This window comes from Dermochelys coriacea, chromosome 2 (assembly GCF_009764565.3).
Source record: "Dermochelys coriacea isolate rDerCor1 chromosome 2, rDerCor1.pri.v4, whole genome shotgun sequence".
In the NCBI taxonomy this organism is placed as follows: Eukaryota; Metazoa; Chordata; order Testudines; family Dermochelyidae; genus Dermochelys; species Dermochelys coriacea.
Window position 1 is genome coordinate 168,521,194 of NC_050069.1, and position 27,978 is coordinate 168,549,171.

A 27,978-nucleotide genomic window follows, 5' to 3' on the forward strand; every position below is an offset into this window, starting at 1 on the left:
TCCTGTGGGTGTGCCAGTTGGGAGTAGATACTGGTGGTAATCAGGTATTTCTTTGATGCAGTTTTGTTTATTTACAAAGAATGTACAAAGTCCTATGCCTCGAACACAAAAGGAATCAGAAAGCAAGAAAGAGCTTCTTTTACTCACAGCACCAAAAGTTCTCTCCTCAGCCTGCAACCCTGGCCAAAAACCTCTTCCAATGCCTCTTCCAGGATCAGCCACTATTATTTCAGCTGCTCCCTTCCTCTCTCTGTGGGCTGGTCTATTTTGGGAATTTACATCAGCAAAGCTACGTCTCTCAGAGGAGTGAAAAATCCACACCCCTGAGAGACAGAGCAATGCTGACCTAACCCCCGGTGTAGACTGCACCAGGTTGATGGAAGAATTCTTCCATCAACCTGGCTACTGACTCTCAGGGAGGTGGATTAGCTACAGCAGTGGTTTCCATACTTGTTCTGTCGCTTGTGCAGGAAAGGCCCCTGGCGGACCGGGCCGGTTTGTTTACCTGCCGCGTCCGCAGGTTCGGTCGATCACGGCTCGTACTGGCTGCTGCTTCCAGCAGCTCCCATTGGCCAGGAGCAGTAAACCGTGGCCACTGGGAGTCGCGATCGGCCAAACCTGCGGACGCAGCAAGTAAACAAATCGGCCCAGCCCGCCACGGGCTTTCCATGCCCAAGTGGCAGAACAAGTTTGGGAAACACTGAACTACTGCAATGGGAGAACTCTTCCCATTGGTGTAGACAGTATCTACACTGAAGTGCCACAGTGGCAAAGCTATGCCACTACAGTGGTTTAAGTGTAGACATACCCTCCATCTTTTTTGTCCCTTTGCAATTTCTTTGTGTCCTGCCTTCTCTCTCTCTTCCCTGCCCCTCACCACACTCCTACCCAAAACCTAACTCAGCTAAAGTTGGTAGGTGGGCTCACACACACCTTTTGTCTTAGGAGGGGTTTTTGTTTACAGTTATACCAGGGGTTCTCAAACTGGAGGTTGGGACCCCTCAGGGGATTGTGAGGTGATTACATGGGGGGGGGTCACGAGCTGTCAACCTCCACCCCAAATCCCACTTTGCCTCTAGCATTTATAATGGTGTTAAATATATAAAAAAGTGTTTTTAATTTATAATGGGGGGGTACTCAGAGGCTTGCTATGTGAAAGGGGTCACCAGTAACAAAGTTTGAGAGCCACTGAGTTATACTAATTGAAGAGTGAGCTCACGCATATCAGTCTGAATCCCCTTGCAAAGTTCTACCCAGCTCATAAGAATACTAAAGAATGCATTTCCATGATTGACAAAACTACTGGTACCACTGTCATTAAAATAAAATAATCTCTATTGCTCAAGATGCCATATGGAATTGTATCCTGGTAAAGGCTACACTCACTGTAGGTATGCCTCCTTGTGGCTAGGTCTGGGCATTAGATTTTGCTCCATATTGTGCCCCCTGTCGTTGGTTGCTTGTGCTGTGGTCTCTCTCTCTCTCTCCACAACTCAAAGCCAGGTCACTAAACAGACCCCCACTTCCGGGGTATCTAATTCACTCTGACAAGGTGCCCGGATGCCACCTCAGACAGTCTTCTGTTCCACCTCTAGGTCCTGTGCCACTTCCTAGCAGCTAATAGGGGAAACCAGGCCTGTCTGTAACTTGGGTTCCAGCCCAGAGATTCTATGACTAACAATCCAGGTCTGTTCAGTCTCTGTTGTTGTTTCCCTCGACTTCTTCCTAACCAACCTCTCTATCTGCCACCAGAGCTTCCCCTGCTCTCTGTGGCTACTTCCTCCCCATCAGCCTCTTGTCAGATTCCCTAGGATGCCTGGTTTTACTGTTCCCCTGGACTTCCTCCTTGTCCTTGGCTCCATTTCCCGTTAGAGTGTGACTGCATGCTCCTTCCCTGCAATTCCTGCAGTTCTCCCTTCCTGGGCTTTATAATCCTACCCCAGCTCTACCCCCAGCTGGGCTTCATCTGCAAGTAGTGTTTATCAATCCCTGCCTTCCCACCAAGTGCAGCATATAAGGTTAATTGGCCCCTTATGGCTCACCTTAACCCTTTCAGGACTTGTGTGGGGTGAGCACCCCATTACAATCCTATTTTTGCAGAAATGCAGGCAGAAAATATACTATACTTTGTAATACATTGAACAGTAAATTCTATTTCTCTTGTTCTGTGAATCAAAGAGATCTCTGTCTAAAAAACACATACCCAAGCCGCAGCAGGAATGTAGCACTTGTACTATGGACGGCCTAGGAAACCCAGCTCCAACTGGGGAATGTTGGAGCACAAATTAAAACAAGTTTATTCTGGGAGCTGAAAATGACAACTGCTCTGCTTGTGTGTCACTTATTCCCTGGAGGCAATCTGGAAGCTGCACTATGTTTTCATGCATCAGATAGGAAAATAAAATAATTAAATATGTTAAAGCTTCCAAAGCAATAATAATGTTCACTCTACTCACCAGTAAAAGTATTTGGGGTTTGCCAATTAAAGCCAAAGCTGTTGAAAGCTTCCTCTTTGTGCCACCACTATATGTCCTCACCAGTTTGTTAATATGGGTGTCAAGGTGCAATCGGCTAACAAGGTCCCCAGCTACCTGCAATTAAGAAATGGCAAGCTTGGTCAGACTTGTATATTCAATAGAACAGTGGTTTTCAACCCTTTTTCATTTGTGGACTCCTAAAAACTGTGAATGGAGATGTGGAAATCTTTCCTCTGGAAATCTTAGACATAGTGTGTGGATCACAGGTTGAAAAGCACTGTTCTATGGCAACAACCTTTCACAGACCCCTTACACATAGTTTGCAGACCCCCACGGTTTCAGAGACCTTGGGCTGAAAACCACAATAATAGAGTCTGCACTAGTATGGAATCTTTTTTTTCTGGCTGAGCATATTAAAAACGAATACAAAGTATTTCCATTTTTCTCATCTGACACATGCTGTTTCTTTAAGTCCTGGAAGAAGGCTCTCTGGAACCTGTCAGGCAAAATGTTGAGAATAAAAGGCTGCTGCTAGGGGACCCCCAAGGATAAGAAAATTTGGCTTTGTCAACTCTTGTAACAGTCATTTGCACTCATTTTGGGTTGTTGAGTCAATAATTTAAAATGCTCCTCATTCCGACTAGTTTCTGTAATATCTATCTGATCAAACACATTTCTCAAGTGCTAGAGAATCTGAGAGAATGAAATAATAGGTCAGACACAAAAAGATGGGATCAGCAGAAGGGCAATCACATGAATAATGGGTTCAGCCATTCTAAATGACTGAGTTAAACAAGACACAGGGCTAACTTGATAACATCTCCACTTGCAGGCTATGAACTGGTAAAGGAGAACAGCAAGTGTGACAATCAGGGTCCACATACACCCCCAGAGAACAGGGGGACTGAACCCCAGAGAATAAGCAACTGAATTAAGTAGTTGTATACAGTGTTATTGTGCATAAACTTACATCAAATAAGGTCTTTTATGAAAGCTTGTAATGTTCTGAGCTTGATGGTCATTAGGAGATTTGTATGCAGGGGATGGCTATGAACGTATGCATGTATATGTGCATAGAACATTGTAATTGTAACTGAGGTGCAACTACAACATCACCTCATAATAGGAAGTGATGTAATTAGGCAGGCAGTGTCATCTCTCAGACTAGCTGTTTATACAAAACCAACTTAAAGTACCCATCCATTGTCCAGCCAGGAAGACACAATAGTGGACCATTGAAGTTAATGGAAAGGAAGGTGTTTCCTTCATTCTGAACAATGATGAGTCATTATGAAAGGAGAAAGAAAGAAAAAAAAACTTTTTAAAACAGGCTTGGTTTTGAGGTTTGGTATCCAGAAACTGAGAGCTAGCATCTAAGCTGGGAGCTGTCTGTGAAAACACTAGATCTTGGCTATGACAGGGTGAGGTAATCAGGAAGGGAGCAGCACCTTTTCTAATACAAGCTACCTACTGTTTTTGCCCAGTTTCCCAGCATGCCCTCTGTTATAGTGAGGATCCAATGTTTCACAGACAGCATTAAGACACCCCAAGTTACAAGGCAGTAGGTAACAAAACCCCTTATCAGTCTGGGTCATCTCCAAAATGTTACAGCAAATTAGTCCCAACTCTTTTTGTATAACTTGGTCATGTAAACGGGGGGGGGGGGGGGGAAGCAGGAGGAAAGGCTGGCGCTGCACAGAAGCACTAGTGGAAATAGAGAAGATTCAATCAGCGTCCTCAGACTTGGTGTCTCCTGCCCCGGAGGGGGTCAGAATCCTAACATTTCTGCTCAACCAAACCCTTAATGGAGCTGGTTTTCTAGATATGAAAATGAGCCACATCTTCTAGTGCATGCAGCTTATGCTGGATATAGCAATGAGGGGAAGAGCAGTCGGAGTGCAAGTTCCAGTTCCATTAGTTTCCACCTATCGCTGGCACTAGCTGAGAACATCTGCCAGGAAATCCGGAGCAGGAGAGTTATGCACATTTCCTCTCACTCTGCACCATCTGAGTATCAACAGCAAAAGTCATGGGAAATTGTAGGGTTAAAATTAGACAGAGCCCAGTCAGCTCAGAGAATTCACAAAAAAGTTATCACCACAGAGAAGTGAACATTTACAACCTATTACTGGTATGTACATGATCATGCCATTGTCAATAAGCTTATATAAGCAAACTGTCCTTATGCAAAATTTCCTGAGGAAGAGTTGAGAAACTCAGTATACCATAGAAAACATTCTTACCACTACATCTAAAAACAAAACAAAACAAATAAATGAACAAAAATCTTGCAAAGGGATCTCAAACCCAAGCCCCTCTTGAGTATGTGCAACACTTCACGTGGAAGTATTTGCACATACTGTATTATTCCAGCACTGTCACCCATACACATAGGTGAAAGGCTCCATCACTTGCATGAACAGGTGATTGCTTTCTGTGCATGTCCATGCTATAACCTGCTAAAAATGTATGATGTCAAATGGAAGCTACATTTTGGAAATATGGTCCTAACTATCTGCAAGTTAAAAAACACACAAGTTAAAAAAAAAACGTATCTGACAATCAGGAAACCACCATTTTGGCAATTTGGTGATGCAAAGTGCATGTTCTCTTGCTATTCCCCAGCTGAACGACAAACTCTGTTTTGCTCCACTTCTGAGACTGGTGCTACAAGAAGTTGGCTTAGTAAGAAAACATGGGGTTGCTGAGTCTCCCTGCATGCCTCCTCTTCCTCACGTATAGTGGAACTGCAGAGATTCTGCTATGTTTGGTGCAATCTCTGGTTTTGAAGAAGGCCAGAGGATTTGGCCCTAATATATTATAACTGAGCACTGGAGTTTTCCTTTCAGATAAGAAGTCTGGCTGAGCAAAGTTCTAAGCACAGTCAAGTTCCATTGACACCTGGTGACACTAAGAAAAAAAAGGGATATTACGAAAAAGAGATCTGAAACAGCATTTAAAGTCATTATCTTTGAAATATAAGGCACACAGTTTATCCACTATGCTAAACTGCTTTAGTATCATTTGGAAAACATGTGTGTTCCTGAGAACCAGAGTGGGTTTTCCATACAAACAAGAAAAATATTCTGAGAATTGGAAAAGCTTATAAAATAGAAAATAAAGATACAGAGTTAAAAATCTGATCCCATGTGCTTATCAAGAAAAATTTCAAGGAATCTCAAGAATGACTTGTGGCACCTAATTTGTTAGTCTCTAAGGTGCCACAAGTACTCCTTTTCTTTTTGTGAATACAGACTAACACGGCTACTACTCTAAAACCTGTCAAGAATGACTGTAATTTACTCTGAGTTGCTACCTCAACCAAAATCATAGAATCATAGAATATCAGGGATGAAACGGACCTCAGGAGGTCACCTAGTCCAACCCCCTGCTCAAAGCAGGACCGATCCCCAACTAAATCATCCCAGCCAGGGCTTTGTCAAGCCTGATCTTAAAAACATCAAAGAAAGGAGATTCCACCACCTCCCTAGGTAACGCATTCCAGTGCTTCACCATCCTCCTAGTGAAAAAGTTTTTCCTAATATCCAACCTAAACCTCCCCCATTGCAACTTGAGACCATTACTCCTTGTTCTGTCATCTGCTAACACTGAGAACAGTCTAGATCCATCCTCTTTGGAACCCCCTTTCAGGTAGTTGAAAGCAGCTATCAAATCGCCTCTCATTCTTCTCTTCTGCAGACTAAACAATCCCAATTCCCTCAGCCTCTCCTCATAAGTCATGTGTTCCAGTCCCCTAATCATTTTTGTTGCCCTCCGCTGGATGCTTTCCAATTTTTTCACATCCTTCTTGTAATGTGGGGCCCAAAACTGGACACAGTCCTCCAGATGAGGCCTCACCAATGTCGAATAGAGGGGAACAATCACATCCCTCGATCTGCTGGCAATGCCCCTACTTATACAGCCCAAAATGCCGTTAGCCTTCTTAGCAACAAGGGGACACTGTTGACTCATATCCAGCTTCTTATCCACTGTAACCCCTAGGTCCTTTTCTGCAGAACTGCAGCCTAGCCATTTGATCTGTAGTCTGTAGCAGTGAATGGGATTCTTCCCTCCTAAGTGCAGGACTCTGCACATGTCCTTGTTGAACCTCATCAGATTTCTTTTAGCCCAATCCTCTCATTTGTCTAGGTACCTCTTTATCCTATCCCTACCCTCCAGCATATCTACCTCTCCTCCCAGTTTAGAGTAATCTGCAAACTTGCTGAGGGTACAATCCACTCCATCCTCCAGATCATTAATGAAGATATTGAACAAAATCGGCTGCAGGACCGACCGTTGGGGCACTCCACTTGATACCGGCTGCCAACTAGACATGGAGCCGTACAAAGAATGAGAAGATTACTATATTTTAGCAATAAAAAAACCCTATTTTCTCTAACATGACTTTCAAACATTACTGCGAGTCTTACTAATCAGCAAAAAAATATCTTTTAAAAAAAGAATAGTCAATGGGGAGGAATTTAAAAAGCAGAGGAATATTGGCAGAGAAATCATAGAAACCAGTTCAAGGAAGTCAAGTCAGATGTTAGAGTTTGCAGGCCCCGAGAAGGCTGAATCACACGTTCTTAGCAAGCTAGCCCAACAGTAATTTACAGGCCAACTATGTCTTTCTTTATTAGAAATATGAATGTGGTGTAATTCCCAAGTTGTGGGTAAATCTTGCCTTTGCTTTAATCTATCTAGTATCAAAACATTTGATTTGATTTTTACACAAGAATGTGCAGTACATAGACAGTCATACTAAACTATGCCATTGTCAAAATAGCAAAGGGAAGTAGAGATACCCAGATTCATAAATTCCAAAGCCAGAGGGACCATTTTGATTAACTATTCTGACCTCCTCTTTAGAACACAGGTCATAAAACGTCCCCCAAATAATTCCTAGAGCAGATCTTTTAGAAAAACATCCAGTCTTAATTTAAAAATTGTCAGTGATGGAGAATCCACCATGACCCTTGGTAAGTTGTTCTAATGTGATTAATTCCTCTCACTGCTAAAATATTATGTCTTATTTCTAGTCTGAATTGGTTTAGCTTCACCTTCCAGCCATTGGATTATGTTATACCTTTGACTGAAGAGTCCATTATTAAATATTTGTTCCCCGTGTAGGTATTTAGACTGTAATCAAGTGACCCCCTTAACTTCTCTTTGTTCATCTAAATAGATTGAGTTCCTTGTGTCTATCACTATATGGCATGTTTTCTAATCCTTTAATCATTCTCGTGGCCCTTCTCTTAACCCTCTGCAATTTATCAACATCCTTCTTGAATTGTGAATAACAAAACTTGACACAGTATTGCTGGCTTCTAAGTAAAGGGCCATGGGTCATTTCATGGTACTCATTTTGCTGTTCCTTTGAATGCATAAAATTACCCAGCTAGCTTTTGCAGATGATTACAGCATATACACAAGCTGGCTGAAGGTCTAATATATTATCTGTACAATAGAAGTGTAACAGTGCAGCCGGGGGGACTGATTCACAATGGTGCGTAGGCAGAAGGGTTATAAAACTTTCTCACTCCTAGTGCTGTCTTGAGTTCTATGAAGAGAGTCTGCTTTCCTGGGTGCTCTCAGAAAGAGGTTTCCTATGTCCTGGTATCTCCCTCAAACCTTATCCACTAAAAAGCAGCACAGTAGAATTTAGCTCATCAAATATAACATCATACATTTTATTCGACTATGCTCTTCAGCAGATGCCTCCTCCCGCTATCTCTTTTTCATTAACATATCTATAGGGAGACACTAAATTTGCGGTAATAGTCCCAAACTCATTAATATAATCTAAATAGTAATGAAGATGCCATCTAAATTACATCTATTTTAGACATATTGTAAAGTAGCCAATACATCTTCATTATAAATTCATTTAGTTGCATTCCTAATGGTGTACTGTTGTTTGAATGGTGCCACACCATAAAGTATACAGGAAAATACCTCTCATCTTGACGAAACTCAAATGTGTGACATGATGTGCGACAAAGACTTAAAGTCACACACACACTTCATGCAGAAAACTGAAAATGCTATGGGATTCCTTTCTTTAGCATTAATGATACTCTCTGTCCTCAGTTTCATGAGTCTTTATTTCTGATATAAATAATTTTCCATGCTTGAAAGTGATGCGACTCCTCAGTTTGTGCAGGATATAGGTGACTCAGACTGAAATAAGGGCTATATGAGAGATTTGTACACTAATATATGCATTGTACCTTCATCCAAACCACATAGTTGGTGTTTCCCCCTGAGCACCTCCTCAATGCACACTTTAAGATCTCTCAACTCTTTCCCTCTCTCCTCGAACCAGGAAACTAAAACAACTCTTCACATCCAGAGACAGACAGCCCTATCACTAGTCTCCAATGTTCCTTAAGAAAACTTCAAAATGTGTTACCTTGATAATTTTAACTCGGGTAAAGAGCTTTCCTCTTCCTTAATTAGAGTCCAATCCAACTCCCACTGATTTATAAAATCTAAAGGCCTAGATGCTGTGAATTCCTGCCCATACACTTAACATTACACACAAATAATCCCACTGAAACCAGTGGGACTAGTCAAGGATGTGAAGTTAAACATCTCTGTCAATTTGTGTAAGATTGGAGATTAAGGTAGGGACCACGTTTGTATCTATCAATAAAGCACCAGGCATACTGATTGCACTGCAAAAAATAACATGTATAATTGATTTCAATTATTAAACCAGAGACTTTTCCAAAGTCAGTAACAGCACTCAGGTAAATTATATATAGGAAGAGGTACTGAGACTCTCTTGGTACTTTCTTCACATTTACCTCCAAACTAGGGAATTTTTAGTATTAGATATTTATCCATCCTACTAACTTCAAAAATATCATAATTTGTTAATTTTGGATCAGTGACTTCTGAATAGGACTGATTAATATAATGCACAATTCATCATCCTTATAGTTCACACACACACACACACACACACACACACACACACACAGCCAGATCCAACTTTCACTGAAGTCTATGGAAAGACTCCCTTTGAATTTCATAAGAGTTGGACTGCATCCATATTAACTGGTGATACTCATGTGAATAATTACAGAATTACTGAACTTTTCAAACTTAGAATGAATTTTAATACCCTATAAATTAAAAAACATTTGCCCAATTTTCTACAAATTGTGCACAAAAATTATGTATTACCCTTCAGAGTAAATTTAGCAATTTTAGGAAAATTCATATTATTAGCTGAAGTTACAGGAGTTTATTGCACTTTCAGTTGTGATCCTGAAAAGAGCTGCACACAAGCAAACTTGCAAAGCTCAGTTGACTATAGGACTAAATTCTGCTCAGATTCTGGTTAAGTCACCAAAGTATCAGAGGGCAGAATAGCACACAGCCTTCATAGAATACCAGTCAATGGAGCTCCATGAGGGAGCAAAAATCCGCCTGGGGACTTATTGAAGGAGGAACCCTGCCCATGCTCCTTCAGGCTGTCTGTTAGCTTTCAAAGCTCTGATAAAAATCAGAGAAGCTTGGTTTGAAGCATCTCCAACCAGAAATAGTAATTTTAATATTGATAGGCCAAGCCTTGAAACGTTGCAGTTGTTATGATTTTAATTACGTTGGTAGGTGGGACAGATACTTGTACTCTGAATAAATGTGTTCCAAATTCTACTCTCATCTACTATGGTGATTTCATTGGATTTGGTGAAACTGACCATTGGTGTAACTGACAGCAGAATATAGCCCTAACCATTTCCATTGAGACAAATGTAATAAAAATAAATATTTAAAAAAAAAAAAACTATGCCAATCCAGTGTGATAACTGGTTGAACATCCCAAGAGCTGTGTATTATTTAAACAACTCAAATTCTATTTAGTTTTACACATACGCATAGTTTGACTTCTATATTTGGGGGACAGCTCTAGCCAGGCCAATGGGACTGTGCGTGGGGAGCAAATGCCATGCCTGCGCAAGGCTTACAGGGTTGCGCCTGCTGTGGGGTCACCGGACACCTGCCCCGTCTTTGTTATGGTCTCGCACAGGTACCTGGGGGAATTTAACCAGGAGCACAGAGTGACTAATGTTCAGGAACCCTGCACCTAGGGAGGGGGTACTAGAGGGGGTGTGTGTGTGTGTGTACTTGGAGATGGTATTTGGGGGGTGCTGGAGGACCTGCAGCCTCACATTCAAGGTGGGGGCAGTGTTGCACTCCCTGTCATGATGGTAGAGCGGCTGGTGCAGGCCCGGGATGCAGTGCCAGCCCCGTCAGGCCTCCCTCCAGGCCTCTCCCTCTCTCCAGCATGGGAGGTCTGGCCTTATCACCCCTCCTGGCTGGGTTCTGAGGCCCCACAGTGGCGCAGGCAGCCCCGCCGAGAGGCACTTACCACTCTGCTTACCCAGTGGGCTAGGCAGGATTCAGCAGCTATGGGTTCAGAGAGGGCCAAATCGGGGCACAGAGATGGTTCTCTCTGAGCTGTAATGTCTGCTCCCCGAAGGAAAAATCCCAGGCATTGCCTCTTATTTGAAAAGTTCGCCTGGATGGAGAATGGACTATCAAAAAAGACGCAATGTCCAGGAAAACCTGAATGTATGGTAACCCTAGCTTGGGGGTAGGGGGGAAGCAATGCCCCCCTGCATACACTTCAAACTCCACCCAAGGCTTTACAACATCATGATTTAAAAGAAACTTCTAGGGCTGCTGTAAAAAGCAGATTAAAACTTCATATAATATACAATTTCACATTGATAACAATGTGATGACCCATTTTCTCATCCTTTCCCATTCAGTTAATTATTGTTTTGGAACATTAAGTGCACTCAACTTCATGTCAAGCATTTAATTCCTGCTGCTGACAAATCTGTCTAGCGAAGAATCGGATCCTTGAAGTTATTGCTTTAATAGATTATATTTACTTATGCAGCAGTGCATACCATAAGTCACCTGCTCGCTTGCCAACTCACTGTAAAACAAAATGAACTCAGATTTCTTTCCACCTTTGAATCAAACAACTGGTTTCCTAGTGCCTGCTCTTTCCTTCTTTTATTAACACAAACACTTTAACAGTAAGCACTCAGAGAGCTTGGCCTGGAGCACAGCATAATGTGTGGGAGTGAGACAACAAAAACAACAACTTACATTTCAATAGGAACTGCTATCCTCAAGGATTCACAAGCATTCCGTTTTACAAATTTAAGCTCAAATACAACTTTACACAGGGATCATTTCATTCACCCGTGAAATTTAGCCATTTCTGAGGTGCAGCAGTACAGTGTGAAGCAGCTGCTGTGCAACGCTACACAAGAGTCTAGGACAGGACGTGAACACGGCATAGCATACCTCGGTCAGATTCACACAAAAGCTTTTTTTTTTTTTTTTTAAACAAGGTTTAGCTTTAGTTTGAGTTTTGGGGGAAGGTTGAAGCTCAGTTATTATATTATTTACAATAGCACCTAGGCAAGCCACACATCCGGTATGAAACTGGACTGTCTTGCTTTTCTAAGGTTTGTCCCCCATCTGATACCCAGACAAAACTGGACATGTCTATTTTAAGGAAACTAGGACCAGATTTGCAAAGGTATTTAAGTCCCTTTTGAAAATGAGACTTGGGCACTTATGAAAATGTGCAGCTCTTTTTTTAAAAAAAATATAAATAACTAGGTCTTTGAATATAAATCTGATCCTGAATAAGTAACAAGTAATGGACAATGTAGTATGTCAGTATTTTATTTGTAATTTTGCCTTAATAAAAAAAAGTTGTGTTTTTTTTAAATCACCTTGTGACTTTAGGAGCCATGACCCTAGGCGCAGGTTTATAGTGCCTATGCTTTGAACTGGCCCTGAACCAAAGATGCCCCGCATGGCAAATTTATTACAAGGGGTCATCTAACAAGTTGCCACATGCCCAACAATGCCGAAGCAGCTATCCTCCTTCATTAGCTCATTCATGCTCCAGCCATCTCTAATTTTCCCATCTGCCCTGTTTTGCACTGAACTAATTCCAGCACTGGGATGGAAAATGTTCATTCTGCACACATTACACCTGATATAGTCAGTCAACTTCCTTAGAGCAATGTTGTGGGCATATCATGTACATATTCCACATCGGGGCACTTCTGCTTAAAACACCCTGACTGTAATACTGAGGAGCTTACAGGTATGATTTTAAAAGGGGGAATAAGTGAATTAGGACAATTTCTACTGACTTTCAATAGGACTTGTGCTCTTCAGTCACTTAGGTACTTTTGAAAATTCCACTCCACATCTACTATTGTCAACATTAGTGCCTCAGTTTATTATATACATTCTACCACATGGACAAGTACAGTGAAAGGATGTATTGTCGTCTGTTCTGTTGAACAGAACAGAGAAGGTTAAGAACCATGTTTCACAGCACTTTAAGACTTTGCTGCCTAATTAAATAATCAATCTTTGATTTCTGCTTTAAGTTACATTTTGACCAAAACATATTTGATGACTTATGTGAGACTTATGAATATTTAAACAGCATTCTCTTAAATGAATTTACAGCTTCAAGAGACATGCCAGAAACTGGTCTCATCCATGTCTCTATTAAATTCCACGATAATAGACTGTTACTACAGTTGTGCTAAAAGCTGATCATAAGAGGGGAATTGTCACTGGATAGAGATGACTGGTAATTTTCACCAAGAGGCTTAATGCAATAATAATTATCTCTTAATGTATTTCCCTTAGACCAAGGGGAACAAATCTTCATGTTTGCAGTACTCTGGCCATCTTTAATCCAAAACTAATGAGGTAGGTTGACAACACTGAACAGTTAAGGAAAAGATTGGATGCTGAATTCTAAGTAGCTATCATAAATGGTGCTTGGCACTGTTTACAAGGGGGAACTTGTTAAGACAGCAAGCTGCATTCTCAGGTCCAGCCAAGCTCTGCTACACACAGGACCCAATTGAAGGGGAAAATGTGGCTGTGGCTAACTTTACCACCCAACTTCAATCCTGGAGCTACATGAGGGGTTTGCTGTGTCCTTGGGTCAGGTTAGAGTAGCTCCAGAGCTGCTCTATCTTGTGCTCAGCTGCAATGTCTCCCCAAAGGCCTTCCTTGGAGTTGAAAGAAGAAAAGGAGTACTTGTGGCACCTTAGAGACTAACAAATTTATTTGAGCTTATTAACCATAAGCAGTGCAGCGTACTCTGACCACACTCCATTCCCCCAACAGGCCTCCTATGCTGGGCGGGGCCTGCAAATTAGTGGTGAAGAGCTGGCTTTGAAGTTATTTGCTAAGAAGCCAGAATGGTGAAGTGAAAAGTGAAGATGCTACATACGCAGACTTTTAATTTTAATTCTTTTATAGTTTGTGGGCCAGGCATTGCTTTCACACTAGTGTAATTCCAATAACTTCAGGGAAGTTACTCTTGATGTACACTGGGATGAGAGGAAATTCATGCTACTTTTAAAACTTCAAAGAAATCAATACATTTTGGGGTGGGCAGAGAAGATTCCTAATGACCAAAACTGTTAAAGACAAATGCCTGACTTAAAAGGTGCATTTTCTAGTGCAAGAAAATGAAACTCATGTGAACTCTATAGCCCAACCTTGCTCCATCTATTCCTTGCAAAGCTACACGTGGATAATTACCTTATGGATACATTGTTTTGGAACCCCACGCAGGCTGCAGTAATAATAAAGATGCTCCCAACCAGTTAGAAGTTCATCCAGGGCATCTTGCTGTGGGCAGTAGCCAATCAGAATCCCTTCAGAGCTAGCAGACAATATATCCATTTCAGACCTATTTAAAAGAAAAGCAAAAGATTTAAATACTTGAGTGTGATTTTCCTTAGTACAGTATACTTAGTACTGGTGTTACTGTTTTACAGCCTTAATCCATACAGTCCTCAAGAATAAGTATATTCACCTTAGAATTCTAAGAAGAGGGATGGGAGTAGAATAGGCTCAGTTCCCATCTCTCTCTTCTCATTACTTTCCCCGAGATAAGCCCAGCAGCTCTTGCCCCTTCTATTTCTTTCCCCTCTCTAATCCCACAGTCCTGCCAGAAGAGGGTCCTCTGGTTCCAGTGAGCTTCCCCATTCTGCAGCTGCTTTAGCTCCCCAGCCAGCAGCTCTAATTGGAGACAGAGCTACTTCTGGGCTCCATGCTATAACGTATTCACTTGGCCTAGTACTGTCACTTGGAGACACTCATGCTCTGCTGCTTCTCCACAGGAGGTAGGAAGCAAGCCTCCTGTGTAGGCCTTGGGAAAAGCAGGGGGGAGATGTCGTATGTAGTAATTGAATTCACAGGTGTACCTTCCCCCTCCACCTTATTAAAGCATCCTCATGACACTCTTCTTTAATACAGAAGAATGACCAGACCTGAAGATGTAGAACACTTCAAGAACAGCCAGTTTCATCAGTGGTAAGGTTAGTTATGGGCCTTCTCTCAAGCACTGCAGAGCATGCCTATACTGGCTGATAAGCAGATCCCTCAGTAATTTACAGAGAGAGAGGGAGGGGTGTGTGTGTGTGTGTGTGTGTGTGTGTGTGTGTGTGTGTGTGTGTGTGTGTGTAATTCCACATATTCAAAAACTCTTCAGCAAACGCAAAAACCAAAAAACAGAAATATTAAATGCCTAATAGTTTAAATGATGATATTCAGATAAAAAACACACTTGTCACTTTTAAATTATCACCTGCATCTCAGAGTCTTTGGCCTCAGTTTTGTAGCTGTACAACATTACTAGAAACTGCATTCATTGCTAAGAAGCAGGCTTGATTGCAACGGTGTCTCATTACCCATAATGATGCTAAATGTACCCTTATTTATTCCAATACCTAATCCAACATTTGTGGTGCTGATTTAAATTTACACAAAATGATTCAGACAAACAGCACAACTACAGACCTGTCAAAAATCAAGATGCTTTTTTGTAAAGTCTGATCAGCTCTGGGAAAAAAGGTAATAATAAAAAAAGGCTTTGAATTACAATATGATATTATTTTTATTTTGCTATAGTGCTTATGTGTTTCTATGAATCTGATTAATAAGGTTGAATACAGAGCTAATCATTTAGAAATGGAAAAGCAAATGTTCTATGTAGATGGGCTACAAATGCCAAAATTGGAGAAAGCATAAATATGTATCTCTTAATTTTTTACAAGGCTCTCTTGTCTGGGGAGAAAATAGTACAAACTGTGTATTTTACATGCTGAACCATAGTATCAAATTATTTTAAACGCTCTCAAAAGTTAATTTATGATCATATGATGCACCTTGCTGGGGACTCATTGGAATGGACTTCTTGCTCTTAATAAAAATAAAATATATGAAATTTTAATACCTATGTAAGTGTGCATGGAACCAAAAAGTGCATGTCGGGAGCTCTGGTAAACTCCAAAATGTGACATGACATAAAATGAAAGTCAATGATTAAACTCCACCATTTGCCCATGGTCAGTTCAAGGGTTGCTCTTTAAAAATAAATATAAACATTACAGAATTTCTCCCAACACTATTTCAAGCATATCTAAATCAAATTAAATGGTTTTTTAAAGCCATCTGCATCTTAGGGCATGGATTTACTAATGTGGACTATATTAGCATAAATTGGCAGAGGCAGTGGATTCCTTCCATAATGAACTCTGACATGCAGAAATTCTATTTATAATCAATTCCTTCCTGGGCACCAAAGACATTGTAAGAGATACACAGAGCAACCTCAAATTAAGGCAAACAGAGCAGTGCAATACAAACCTTCCTTTTGGAGCACTAAAGTCTTGACTTGAGGCAATATGCAAGGCACACACATAGGAGACCAAATTCAATGCTGCGGTAATTTTACTAACTTCTGGAAACTTTCATTGGGGGAATTTAGTTTAGTGAGTCTAGTAACTGAATGGGCAACTCCCGTCCAGAATGGTTCTACCATCTGGGTTGAAAAGATCACCTATGGAAGCAAAATAACAAACAGCCAAAACATTCATTAAGTCTCAGTTTGTGTGACTGTGCCTCAATAGGGATACACTTTAGCTAGTTTTCTATTGCTTAGGGCAATAGAACCCATTTAGAGTCCCTGACTTCACCGATAATCCAAGACAATATCAGTGTCTTGCTTCCAGTTCAACATAAAGACCTAGAAATACAGGGGGTCCCTATGGTGAAGTATAACTCCATAAAGGAGGAACACATTGCAAAGGAGTTTGAAACATTTTGCCATGTAGCCTTGCACACTTTTGCCCTGATCCTGCAATTAGATCAACTAGTGCAGACCTTGTACTCATGTGGAGTTCTAGTGGGTACTGTGACGTTACCCCCCCATAATGTTTTATGGAAATATGCTTATGAAAGTAAATATGATATAACTGGAATATGTTTTAGGCTACATATGCCATGTAACATATCTCTGAAAAGGTTATGAACTATTGAATATATTCATCCTATTTGTATGCATGTATCATTTTTGTATTTGAAGTTATGAATATTGGCAGTGTACTTGTTTGATTTTAAGTAGCCTCAGTAAGGCATTTGGGCAACTTCTTTAGAAAGGAATTTGCAAGTTAAATGCCCAATCAAGAAACACTTAATGGACAATGGATCTTGGAAGGCTCCAATCCACATAAGAAGTCTACCTCAGAATGTCCAAGATAGCATGCAATGGCTGCTACCTGTAAGTTCTGAGTCATGCATGGACATGCGACTTGCCCATGTGACTCCAAAACTCCATCTTTGAGCTGGGATTCTACACAAGGGGCGGGAGGGGTGTCCAACCACAAGAGAAAGTCTATTTGAACCCCTGGGAGACCTGTCTATTTTGTTTTCAGCTGGCAGAAGAGATATCCTTTGGCAGGTGAGAGGCTACCTGAAAGAAACAGGAACAAAGGACAATAATCATGGGGGTGAGATTTTATCTCTATTCAGTTTTCTTACTGTATTAGGCATAGACTTTCGTGTTTTATTTTATTTTGTTTGGTAATTTGCTTTGTTCTGTCTGTTATTACTTGGAACACTTAAATCCTATTTTCAGTATTTAATAAAATCACTTTTTACTTATTAACCCAGAGTATGTATTAATACTGGGAGGCGGGGGCAAACAGCTGTGCATATCTTTCTATCATTGTTATAGAGGGAGAACAATTTATGAGTTTATCCTGTATAAGCTTTATACAGGGTAAAACAGATTTATTTGGAGTTTGGACCCCCCCCAATGGGAGCTGGGCATCTGAGCGTTCGAGACAGGAACACTTCTTAAGCTGTTTTCAGTTTAGCCTGCAGTTTGTGGGACGTAGTTCAGACCTGGGTCTGTGTTTGTAGCCAGCAAGCATGTCTGGCACAACCAGGCAGGGTTCTGGAGTCCCAAGCTGGCAGGGAAAGCAGGGGCAGAAGCAGTCTTGGCACATCAGTTGGCAGCCCCAAAGGGGTTTCTGTGATCCAATCCGTCACAGGTACAAAGGTCCTTGCTAGCAGATCCAATAGCAAGATCAGGGCCTTTGTTTGTTTCTACTTTTAGAGGCCTTTAGCTCTTTACAAGATAGAAAAATGTCATATATGGTTTATAGAGGACAAAAAGCCATTTGAGGTGGTGGGCGTTTGAGATTTTATGTTATGTGTAGTGTGATGCTTGTTCTTCCTCCAGTGCAGTATAAGCAATCTTAGTGACTGGGATCTCCAAATCAAAATGACTATGGGATGAGTGCTTTTTTAAGCTTTGCCCTATGCTTTTGTTGCATTCTGAAAAAACAGGTTAATCAAAAAGACAGATTAGTTTTCAAATGTTCTACTGACCCAAGGAATGAAACCCCCACTCCCCACCTCTTTAAAATAAATTGACCTCCAAGGAAATCTCATCTTTCCATTTTACTTTCATGTATACAGGAGAAATTAGCATTCCACCTGTTTAAAAAAAAATCCTCCTCATTATATAATGTACTGTATAGGGTTTTGCATTCAAACCATAATTATCCTTAATTTATACTTTAAAGCTATTAGTTGTATTAATTATTTTCTCCTCCTCCCTCAGCACATACACATATAATATGCATGATGTTATTAAGCCATCCATGTTAATGAGAAAAAGAGCAGGAAGAGAAAATGCAGTTGATTTTATATATGAAGCAAGATTTTATGATGACCGAGTCCAGCCTAACTCTGTCTATAGCAATTGGATACATCAATAGATACAGTGTTTCTCATCATAATACCAAAACAATAAAGGCAGTAATACAACAGCCTATGCTTACATAGCAACTTGCATCTTAATTGCTTTAAAAACGTCAATGAGCTTTAGTGGTTACCTTTTAAACTTGTCAATAGCTTTAGGTAATACAGTACCTTAGAATACTGCATATACTGAAGTAAAGTAAATCATCTAGGCACTCTATAAAATAAGTATAAGGAAAATTAGGTAATGCTCCAAACATTGAGGTAACCTTATCTAAGGCAGAACTAGTAAGACTTAAGGTTGAATGTTGTAATAATAATATAGTAAGATTTAGCTCTTCTATAGGCTTTTCATTCGCAGATTGCAAAGTGCTTTACAAAAAAGGCATTTTTATCCTCATTCTACAGATAGGGAAACTGAGGCATGAAAACCAACAAGGTCACACATTGATTCAGTGACTTAACAGAGAATATAGAACAGATGTAAAAGAAGTTTATTGACAAAGGGGACTAATGCCCCATTGTCTGACTCTAGTTTTATGCTGGTGGCACTCTACTGATTTCTCCATTTTGTTCAGCAAGATGATGTTATATTTAAATGGACTTAGTTTTCTATCCTTTAACCAAACTGTGAAGCTGTCTGGACTTTGATATGGGAAAGAAGCAGAATTCTTATCTGAATGCAGCAGCACAGAAGTCACCCACTCTCAAAAACCTCTTCCTCTTTCACCCAAGGTCATTCAGGAGCCAGGTTGCCACACCCGGGTGGCCTGGGTGCTCACGGTATACTGAACCTTGGATTAGAAGGGCCTCCATCCCAAAGGGAAAGACAATAAGGGTATTCTACAGAAAGATTCAGAAACTCTGCTAAACGAAGCCCTGCAGTACTTGCTATACCTAAAGAAGAATTTATGAATTGATTGGCTGCGGGGCTCAAAATTTCTTTGGCTAGCAGGAAATTGGAGACAGCACTGAGGAAACCATTGGTTTCTGTGGAATCTGAGTATCCAATATTCAATGCAAGCAAGAAGTCCAGTTTCCTTGGCATTTTAGCCAAAGCAGGAGATAGCATTGACAAAGGCTGGTGGTTTCTTCTTCACTGCCATCTAGAAGATGTAATCTTTATTGCAACAGAACAACTGCCTGCTCTGGCAAGTTATAGGAAAACTAAGAACTCTTCTCTGTGAAGAACTGTTACACTATACTAATCAGGTTTCAGAGTAGCAGCCGTGTTAGTCTGTATTCGCAAAAAGAAAAGGAGTACTTGTGGCACCTTAGAGACTAACAAATTTATTAGAGCAGAAGTGAACTGTAGCTCACGAAAGCTTATGCTCTAATAAATTTGTTAGTCTCTAAGGTGCCACAAGTACTCCTTTTCTTTTTACTATACTAATCATGATTGTGGGGGAAACTCCCTAAAACATCACATATAACACAGGAACAATAATCTTTTCCCATTTTCATCTGCAGGCAGGAGGGAATTATACCACTTTCTGAGCTGCCAAAGCAGGGACATTGGGCAAAGTTTAAGGGTCTGTCTTCACTACCTGCCAGATCGGCAGGCAGCGATCGATCCAGTGGGGATTGATTTATCGCATCTAGTCCACACGCGATAAATTGACCCCCAAGCACTCAACCGCTGACTCCTGTACTCCAGCACCACAAGAGGCGCAGGTAGAGTTGACGCGGGAGTGGCAGCAGTTGACTCACCGCAGTGAAGACACCATGGTAAGTTGATCTAAGTACGTCGACTTCAGCTATGTTATTCACGTAGCTGAAGTTGCGTAACTTAGATTGATTTCCCTCCCCCAGTGTAGACCAGGGCTAAGAAAAGACATATAGATGGGAAATGATTAAATTAACTGATCAGAAGATACAGAGAAAAAACCTTTTATGGTTGTAAAAACTAGCTTACACAAAGTGAGATTTGCACTAGTACAATGGTTAGCCAACATGAAGCAGTTTTCTGGGAAGATCCTCAAAGTCCTGTTTGATGTGCAAGCACTGAATGATTACACCAAGGAAAGAGAGAGAACATATTGAAATTGTTCCTCAGACTTCAAAGGAAAGACAAAAGGGTTAAGAATCAGAAAGCAAATGCCAGAAGTTCAGCCAGTAAAAGGGTTGTGGTTCAAAGAGGAAGCTCAGGGTACATGCTGTCTGAGATAGATAAAGGATACCAGAGACTTCAGAGCCTGGTAAGAAATACCTGTAAATGAAATTAACTTCTAACTACAGAAGGCCAGATTCTCAGTTGATGTAAATTAGTGTCATTCTAGTGGATTCAATAGAGCAGGGCATTTTGGACCAGCTGAAGACTTGGCCCAGATTCTTTCCCCATGGATAGCCAGAACAGTGCTTCACTTATCTCTTTTCATGATCCTATGTTTATATGCCTTCTCCCTTATGCCTGGAATGCCCCCTTTGATGTGGTCTACCATGCCTTAATCTTTTATTTCTCAACTTCCTCCCTAAAAACGCTTCCTCTAGATGTTGCAGAAAAAAATAAATACAATATATATTTTAGTGACTGACCCAAAAAATTATAAACCTAACATACTGCATGCTGAACTGCACAGCTCATTTGCACTGTTTTGCATAATATCCCATCCCTCCCATACTCCATTTGCATATTGCATATATAGATGGCAGGATCTTTGGGTCTGCTAGATAAAGGCTATATTGTGGCCCATCTAGTGTGGCCACACGGATGCCTTCAACCACATTTGAGCTCCCTGCCTAAAGCTATTGACAAGTTTAAAAGGTAACCGCTATAGCTCATTGATGTTTTTAAAGCAATTTAGATGGAAGTTGCTATGTAAGTGTAGGCTGCTGTATTACTGCCTTTATTGTTTTGGTATTATGCTGAGAAACACTGTGCCTATTGATGTATCCAATTGCTATAGACAGAGCGAGGCTGGACTCAAAGCCACGTTTCCTTCCCAAGGCTCCACATGCAGCAATAGGGAATTGAGCAAAGGTGCAAGCTAGCCCTAAATAACCAAAGAAAATAAGAATTGATTTCTCTGAATATAGTTAGTAACAGAGCCGTGTAGGGAATGGTTTTCCCATTCTGGGAAAAATTTTGAGATTTCTACAGTTTTTCCTCATACCACATTGGGGTGAAAAGTCAAAATCTCAAAATTTCCCAGGATGGGAAATCAATTCCCAACACAGCTCTGTTATTAAGTATATTCAGAGAAATGAATTCTTATTTTCTTGGTTCAGGTCAATTGAAGTGTTTCATTTAAATAATTTCTAATTGTCTCAATGTTGAGCTTTTAATGCTTTAATTCTTTTAAACTAGAAATTAAGTTTCTAAAAGAAATAGTTAAAAACAGAATTTTTAGTTTCATAAAGTGTCAAAATGAGAGATTTGGACAATTTTGAATCTTTCCCCCCCAAAAAAAACTGTTTCTAAAAGGGAAATTTGTTGAAACTGACCTTTCCCACAAAAAAAATCAGCTTCAATTAATTGGTATTTTTGACAGAATTTTTTTAGTCAAAAAATTGCCGACCAGCTCTATTGAGTAGTTAAAACTGTGTAAAGTGTAACCTAGATATGTATGCATTATTAGGAGACAATATAGCTACAAACTTACATATTATTATTGCCCTTTTTCAAAAGGTAAAGAACTGCCTAGCTTCCACATCAGAGGCAGTGCAATCTAGCAGTTAGAACAGGGAAATGGGAGCCCGGGGTCCTATTCCAGCCACTTGATCTAATTTTCTTTATAAAGTCTCGGTGTTTTGGTCACCTCACCTGTAAATTGGGGATAATAATACTTCTGCATTGTAAAGTACTTTCAGAAATTTCAGGGAGTGGGGCGAAAGGCTTTATATAAACACAGTGTTGTTCTTGGTTTTGCAAAGTGTTGTGGTGTCTATGAAAGAAAGGGCAGCCTCTCTAAAGTCAGTGGGGATAAAGTTTTGGCCCATGGTTATTTTTTCACCTATGGTCTTTTAGCTCAGCATCCCTAGTGTGGGCCAGAAAACCTTCATACTCCCGCCTGCCCAGAAATGAGTGCTGGGACACTCTGGGACACTGAATCAAAAAAAGACCATAGGAGAATGGCAGAAAAACACCATAGGGTGAAACGTGCTCATCTTACACAAATCGACCAACTGACTTCAGGGAGACTAGTGGTGAGCGAGGCACCAGGATTTGGCCCTTTATATGTTGTGATGTAAACAAAAACTAGAATTTGGACATTTAAGGGCTAATTTTTAGAGGTGTTTAATACCCAAAGCTCCCATTGGCCTAAAAGCTCAGCTCCTCTGAAAATCCGCCACTTGCTGTGCTGGAAGATTTGTTTTATTGTTGACACTAATTTATACTTAGTTTGATTTTTGCAGCTTCTTTCAGGCAGTAGAAACATAAAGTAAAGGCAGTGATATAATCCAGTACTTGCATTGGCTTCAACAGAGAGATAAATTCCATTAATTAGTCAAAATGACATACAAATTTACAAATCACAAAAGTAGTTAGGAACTCCATTGTGCTTATAACTGCACATTTGATTCAGTGCATACCAATACTCAATTAACATTATAAAAAAACAAGGTTAAAATATAATTAATATAACTATAGCTTAGTTATAATTAAAGTAATTATACTGATATACAGTGTTACAACAGCCATCTCAGTCGTTATACTGATGCAAATTTATTCTGCTTTTGAAGTATAGCTATTTGAATTACTTTTTTAATTATTTATCAAGCTGAATATCATAACCATGAAAACAGCCCCAGTTCTGATTGAAAAGAAATACTGTTGTTTCCCTTCTTTGGAGAGGTACCCTCTGGCCTTATGAACTTCTAATCCAAGATTTTAGATAAAAAATGACTTCTAGTTCAAATATGAATGGGAGTTGTTGTAATAGAAAATCTCTCTATACACTGGAATGCAGGGGAGAGAAATTAAATCAGTCATATTAGGAATGTCAAATGTTAATTATTTTTCCACTGGTTTTAATGGAACAACTTGTGCCCATCCTATTCTAATCCTTGTCAATAGGACCCCAATTCAGCAAACCACTTAAACACAGGCTTTGCCTTAAGTACAGGCTTAAGTTCATGACTATTCCACAAAGCACTCAAACACAAATATGTGCCGAGAATTAAGCTTAAGTAGCAGTGAAGTGAGAGCCAAAGAAACTGTCAAGTTCTCTCATGCTGGTCTCTGGCTAATACTTGAAAGTGGTTCAACATCCTCCTGAGGGATCTGTGTCTAGCCCTCTTCAGCGACAGGGGCTGCATGTCATACAGAACCCCTGAAGGCTGTTGGGGCAAAGTAAAGAAAGTGGGGGGAAGAAGGCAGCTACGCAATATAACTAAGAAAATGGTACAGATGTATAGTGCCTATTTGTGTGGCATGATAGTGATATTTAGTTTCTAACAATGATATCTAAATGTGAGCACTATGGTCTCCTTTCTTTTTCTATTTAAACATTCTAGATAAGTGTGTGCTTTTAAGAGTACATTATACACAATCTTATTCCTTACCACATGGGAGTCCAATACTATATTGTTGAAAACTGATGGCTATGACATACAGATATAATTCAAAAATGGGATATATGGCCAGATTTTCCTAACATTTTTAGTGGCTTTATTTATAATATAGGTAAGGACATTAGGGTTTTTTAATATGATATTTATTTTGATTGTGTCCTTTATTGCCCATTTAACTCCCATTGACAAAGGTCAGAAATATTATAGTATTCCATTGTACTGGTGTTTCATTTCCACACCTTCCAGAGTGACTGTTTGTGATAATTTTCCTTGGCTTGGGTTAGTATTAGGTTTCAAATAACTAACTGGGAGGCATTACCTGTATTCAATAATCGTTTACATAATATGGATGACTGTGTCACTGAATTATGCCAGTGTTAATGAGATGCGTACAATAGGAAAAGGTAAAACTGTTTTTAAGTAGTACATTGCTATTACTGTGTCATATTTGCTTGTAATTACTGCTAAATTTGTATTATTTCTCTTTCTGGAGCATTTTTATTAGAGTGGTTAATTACAGCTAGAACATGGTAGTAAAACCTTATTATGTGCCCACAGCCTTCACATCTGAGGAGGAATACTAAAATAAAAAATGCAATTCTTTCGTGGACTGATTGTGTGCTTTGGACACAATAAATATGTTTCAGTAGGAAATTCAGTAAGACTTATCATAGTAAATGCACAGGGACCACTTGAAATACACATCTACTTTCAGCTGCATTAAAGAAATAGTATAGTAATAAAAATTATGGGACAAATACATCCCTGAAAAGATACTATTGAAGACCATGAAATTTCAGGAGGGATTAACTTGGCCCTTTTACTTAAAAATAAATGACTGCTCTGTGTTATCAATACTCCTTGTATTATTAAATCTGAATAACATTTTAAAATATTATTTACTTTCTATCTTTTAAGACATGCCCAACTTGAATAGTGAAATAGTGAAACTCTAGAGGTCAGTTTTCTCTTTGGCTCTCATGTGCTATACAGTGCTTTTGGTTTTGGGTTTCCAACGCTTAAAAATTTGTTTTCAATGCTTTTTTTTTTTTTAAATACATGAAAAATACTTCTATTCACATTAAGTTTTCGAATACAATCTTGTCTTTTAAGAAAACAACAAATTTTAAGATCAAGATTTCCAAATGTGCCTATTGTTTTTGGGTGCCCAACTTGAGACACCTTAAAGGGGTTTTATTTTCAGAGGGTGGGTGGGTATATGGGGCACTTTCTGAAAATAAAGCCCCTTTAAGGTGACTTAAGTCAGTTACTCCATAATAGAGGTACCCAAAATCACCAGGTGCTTTTGAAAATCTTGTTTTAAATTTCTCGGCCTAAACAATGGACCTTTGGTATAAAAGATGGCAGGTCAATTTCAATCCCAGTGTTACAATGACTTCAATGGAATTACTCCAGGGATGCATTTGGTCATTTCTGACTTTCCTTATTTCAATGTGCATGAATATATTGCAATGTAAAGGCATGTAGGAAAATATTTAATTGTTCAAATGCCTTTTGAGCTGCTTTGGGATTTTTTTCAAGTTATCTTTTCCTTTGAGTTATATCAGTTAGATTATCAAATATCTATACTATTAACTTAACATGTATATTGCAGCCCAGACAGAGAGTGATAAACAACATCTGACTGTACAGGAAGGATTCAGCTTCTTTTTTCATGACATATCCTGTAAATTGTATACTGTATAGGTATTGACTATTAAAAGTAGCACTTTGACCTATTCTTCATGAGTTAAACCATAGCTATATGGTTGTGTAGAAACAGAGGTTTGTAGATCTTCCTAAGAAAAAGATGAAAAAATTTGGAGATACAGGATGTGTGTTCATTTCAACCATCCCCACTATGGGCAAGATTGTGTCTTTAAGCCACTGAACTGCCTTGTGGGTGGTGGGGGGGGAGGGAGGAAAGGGAAAAGAGAAGGTTTCCTGCATGCACTGGGATAGCCCATATAACATCCCAGGGACTATTCATGCATAAATAAAATGCAGACACTTTCCCCCATTTCTTTATACTTGGCACATTTATTCACAATAAACAAACCTTTAAACTTATGAGGAAAACAAGATTTCGGAAACTTTCCTGATGTAACAAAAACTACTGCATGCACATAGAGTCCTCAGAGAGTATCTTTCAGTGCACAGCAAATTAGAGGAACAGAAGCCTTTCCATGACTTGGTGAACTTTCAATATTGTTTTTGCCTCTAAATATTCACATAAATGTGGTAGCTAAAGAGCCAGGATTTGGTCACTGACGTTCCATTTTCAATAAGCATTAGCTGAAGCTGCAGTTCAGAAATATCCAGAACTGGGAAACGTTTATGACACTCCCCAAATAGAAAACAGCTATCAAAATAATTAAAAATAGCCGATTTCCTTGTGGTGCCATTTCTTGTTTAGTATGGTGGTTTGGACTGGGGACGGAGTTCTATTCATGTTCTTTTTAAATTGGGTGAATTTTGTAAATACATAAAAAAGACTGATAGATCAAGAAAAGAACCAAGTGAAACTAATGCAATACCCCATTACAGGCATTTCTGTTTCCATCTCCTCACTTTCCTGCATTAAATCTTAGCTCAAGTGATTCACAGACAATGGCCCCCCATCTTACTGGCCTTTCAATTTCACCAGCAATTCCATCCGATCACATCCAGCATCAGTAATTACTAGAAGCGGTGCAGGAAAGCTAGAGCGAATGCTGCCTGGGGAAATTCCAAGTGGTGTACATCCAATGAAGGGAATACGGCTGGAGAAAAAGAGAAAAGGCCAGACTGCTGCTGTGCTCCAGTGATCCTTGCCTGTCAAAACATTCTCCCAAAACTGCTCTTAGTGGCTTCTTGGGAAATTACAAGTGCCTCAGGGCACCAGCCACCTTTGTAGGCTGCTACTATGCGGACACACACACACTCTCTCACCAGGCATCTGGTCATGAGGATCAGACTCAAAGAGAGGAGAGTGTACATTTTTCAACTGACAACACTATTCAGGTCAGCTTGGCTTAGAAGTAGTGCTAAAGCATGAGGGAAACAGCGAGGGAGAGGGAGAGTGAAAGGGCACACAGTCATAAATCACTATTAATTTCCTCTTAACACTTGTTCTGGTATTATATCCACTCATTCCCCTAATACAATCTACAAGTGCTGTATAACTGAATCTCTTACTTTGGCTATAGCTTCCTCATTACCACCAGCCTGTTCTAATATTGCAGTTTTGAAGACAGAAATATAAACACATTTTATAAATACAGGATTCAGACTTTTTTCATTTAACCACTGGCATGTCACTGCTTATTCTCCTCTCTAGTGTCCTAATCTTTGCAATCACTCTCCATCCAAAAGTCTTTCCACACTTGGCTCAGAGGGATTTTTGCATTTTTTAACATTTATTTTTGGTTTGCATTTTTTTTTACATTTAATGTATTAAAAGAAAAAAAAACAAACTTTGCACATGAAAAACACCAAAATCAAGGCAATAAGTATAACCAGGATTAACAAATCTATGTGGGCAGGAACAGTGTCCCCTTGCTATGTAATACCCCTGCTCTTCCTGATCACCGCTGCACTTGATTAATTGATGAATCTGGGGGTTTCCACTAAACATTTAGAAATTAGTCCTCCTAGGTACTGCTTAGGAGCCTAACAGTGAAAATCTTTTGGTCTGGTATTGATTTATGGGGATGTGTATTTGTGTACCTGTAGAATATATTCTGATATTTCCTACCTCCCATTCTATTGCTATTGAGCCAACCCATTCCCAATTAACTGAATTGCCAGACAGAATTACATAATGTTAAACTGCTTAACTGAGTCAACTGGCTTTAAAACCATATTTTTGGCA

The 27,978-nt window shown here is 39.8% G+C and overlaps 1 protein-coding gene across 1 annotated transcript in view; it reads right to left on the reverse strand.

The window, feature by feature from the left end:
• The window catches only part of ABCA13 (ATP binding cassette subfamily A member 13), a 293,932-nt gene that overhangs the window by 31,595 nt on the left and 234,359 nt on the right, over positions 1-27,978 (reverse strand). The window contains 2 exon segments of the mRNA XM_043507121.1: positions 2,457-2,591; positions 14,097-14,247. Coding sequence (XP_043363056.1) covers positions 2,457-2,591; positions 14,097-14,247 — 286 coding nt within the window.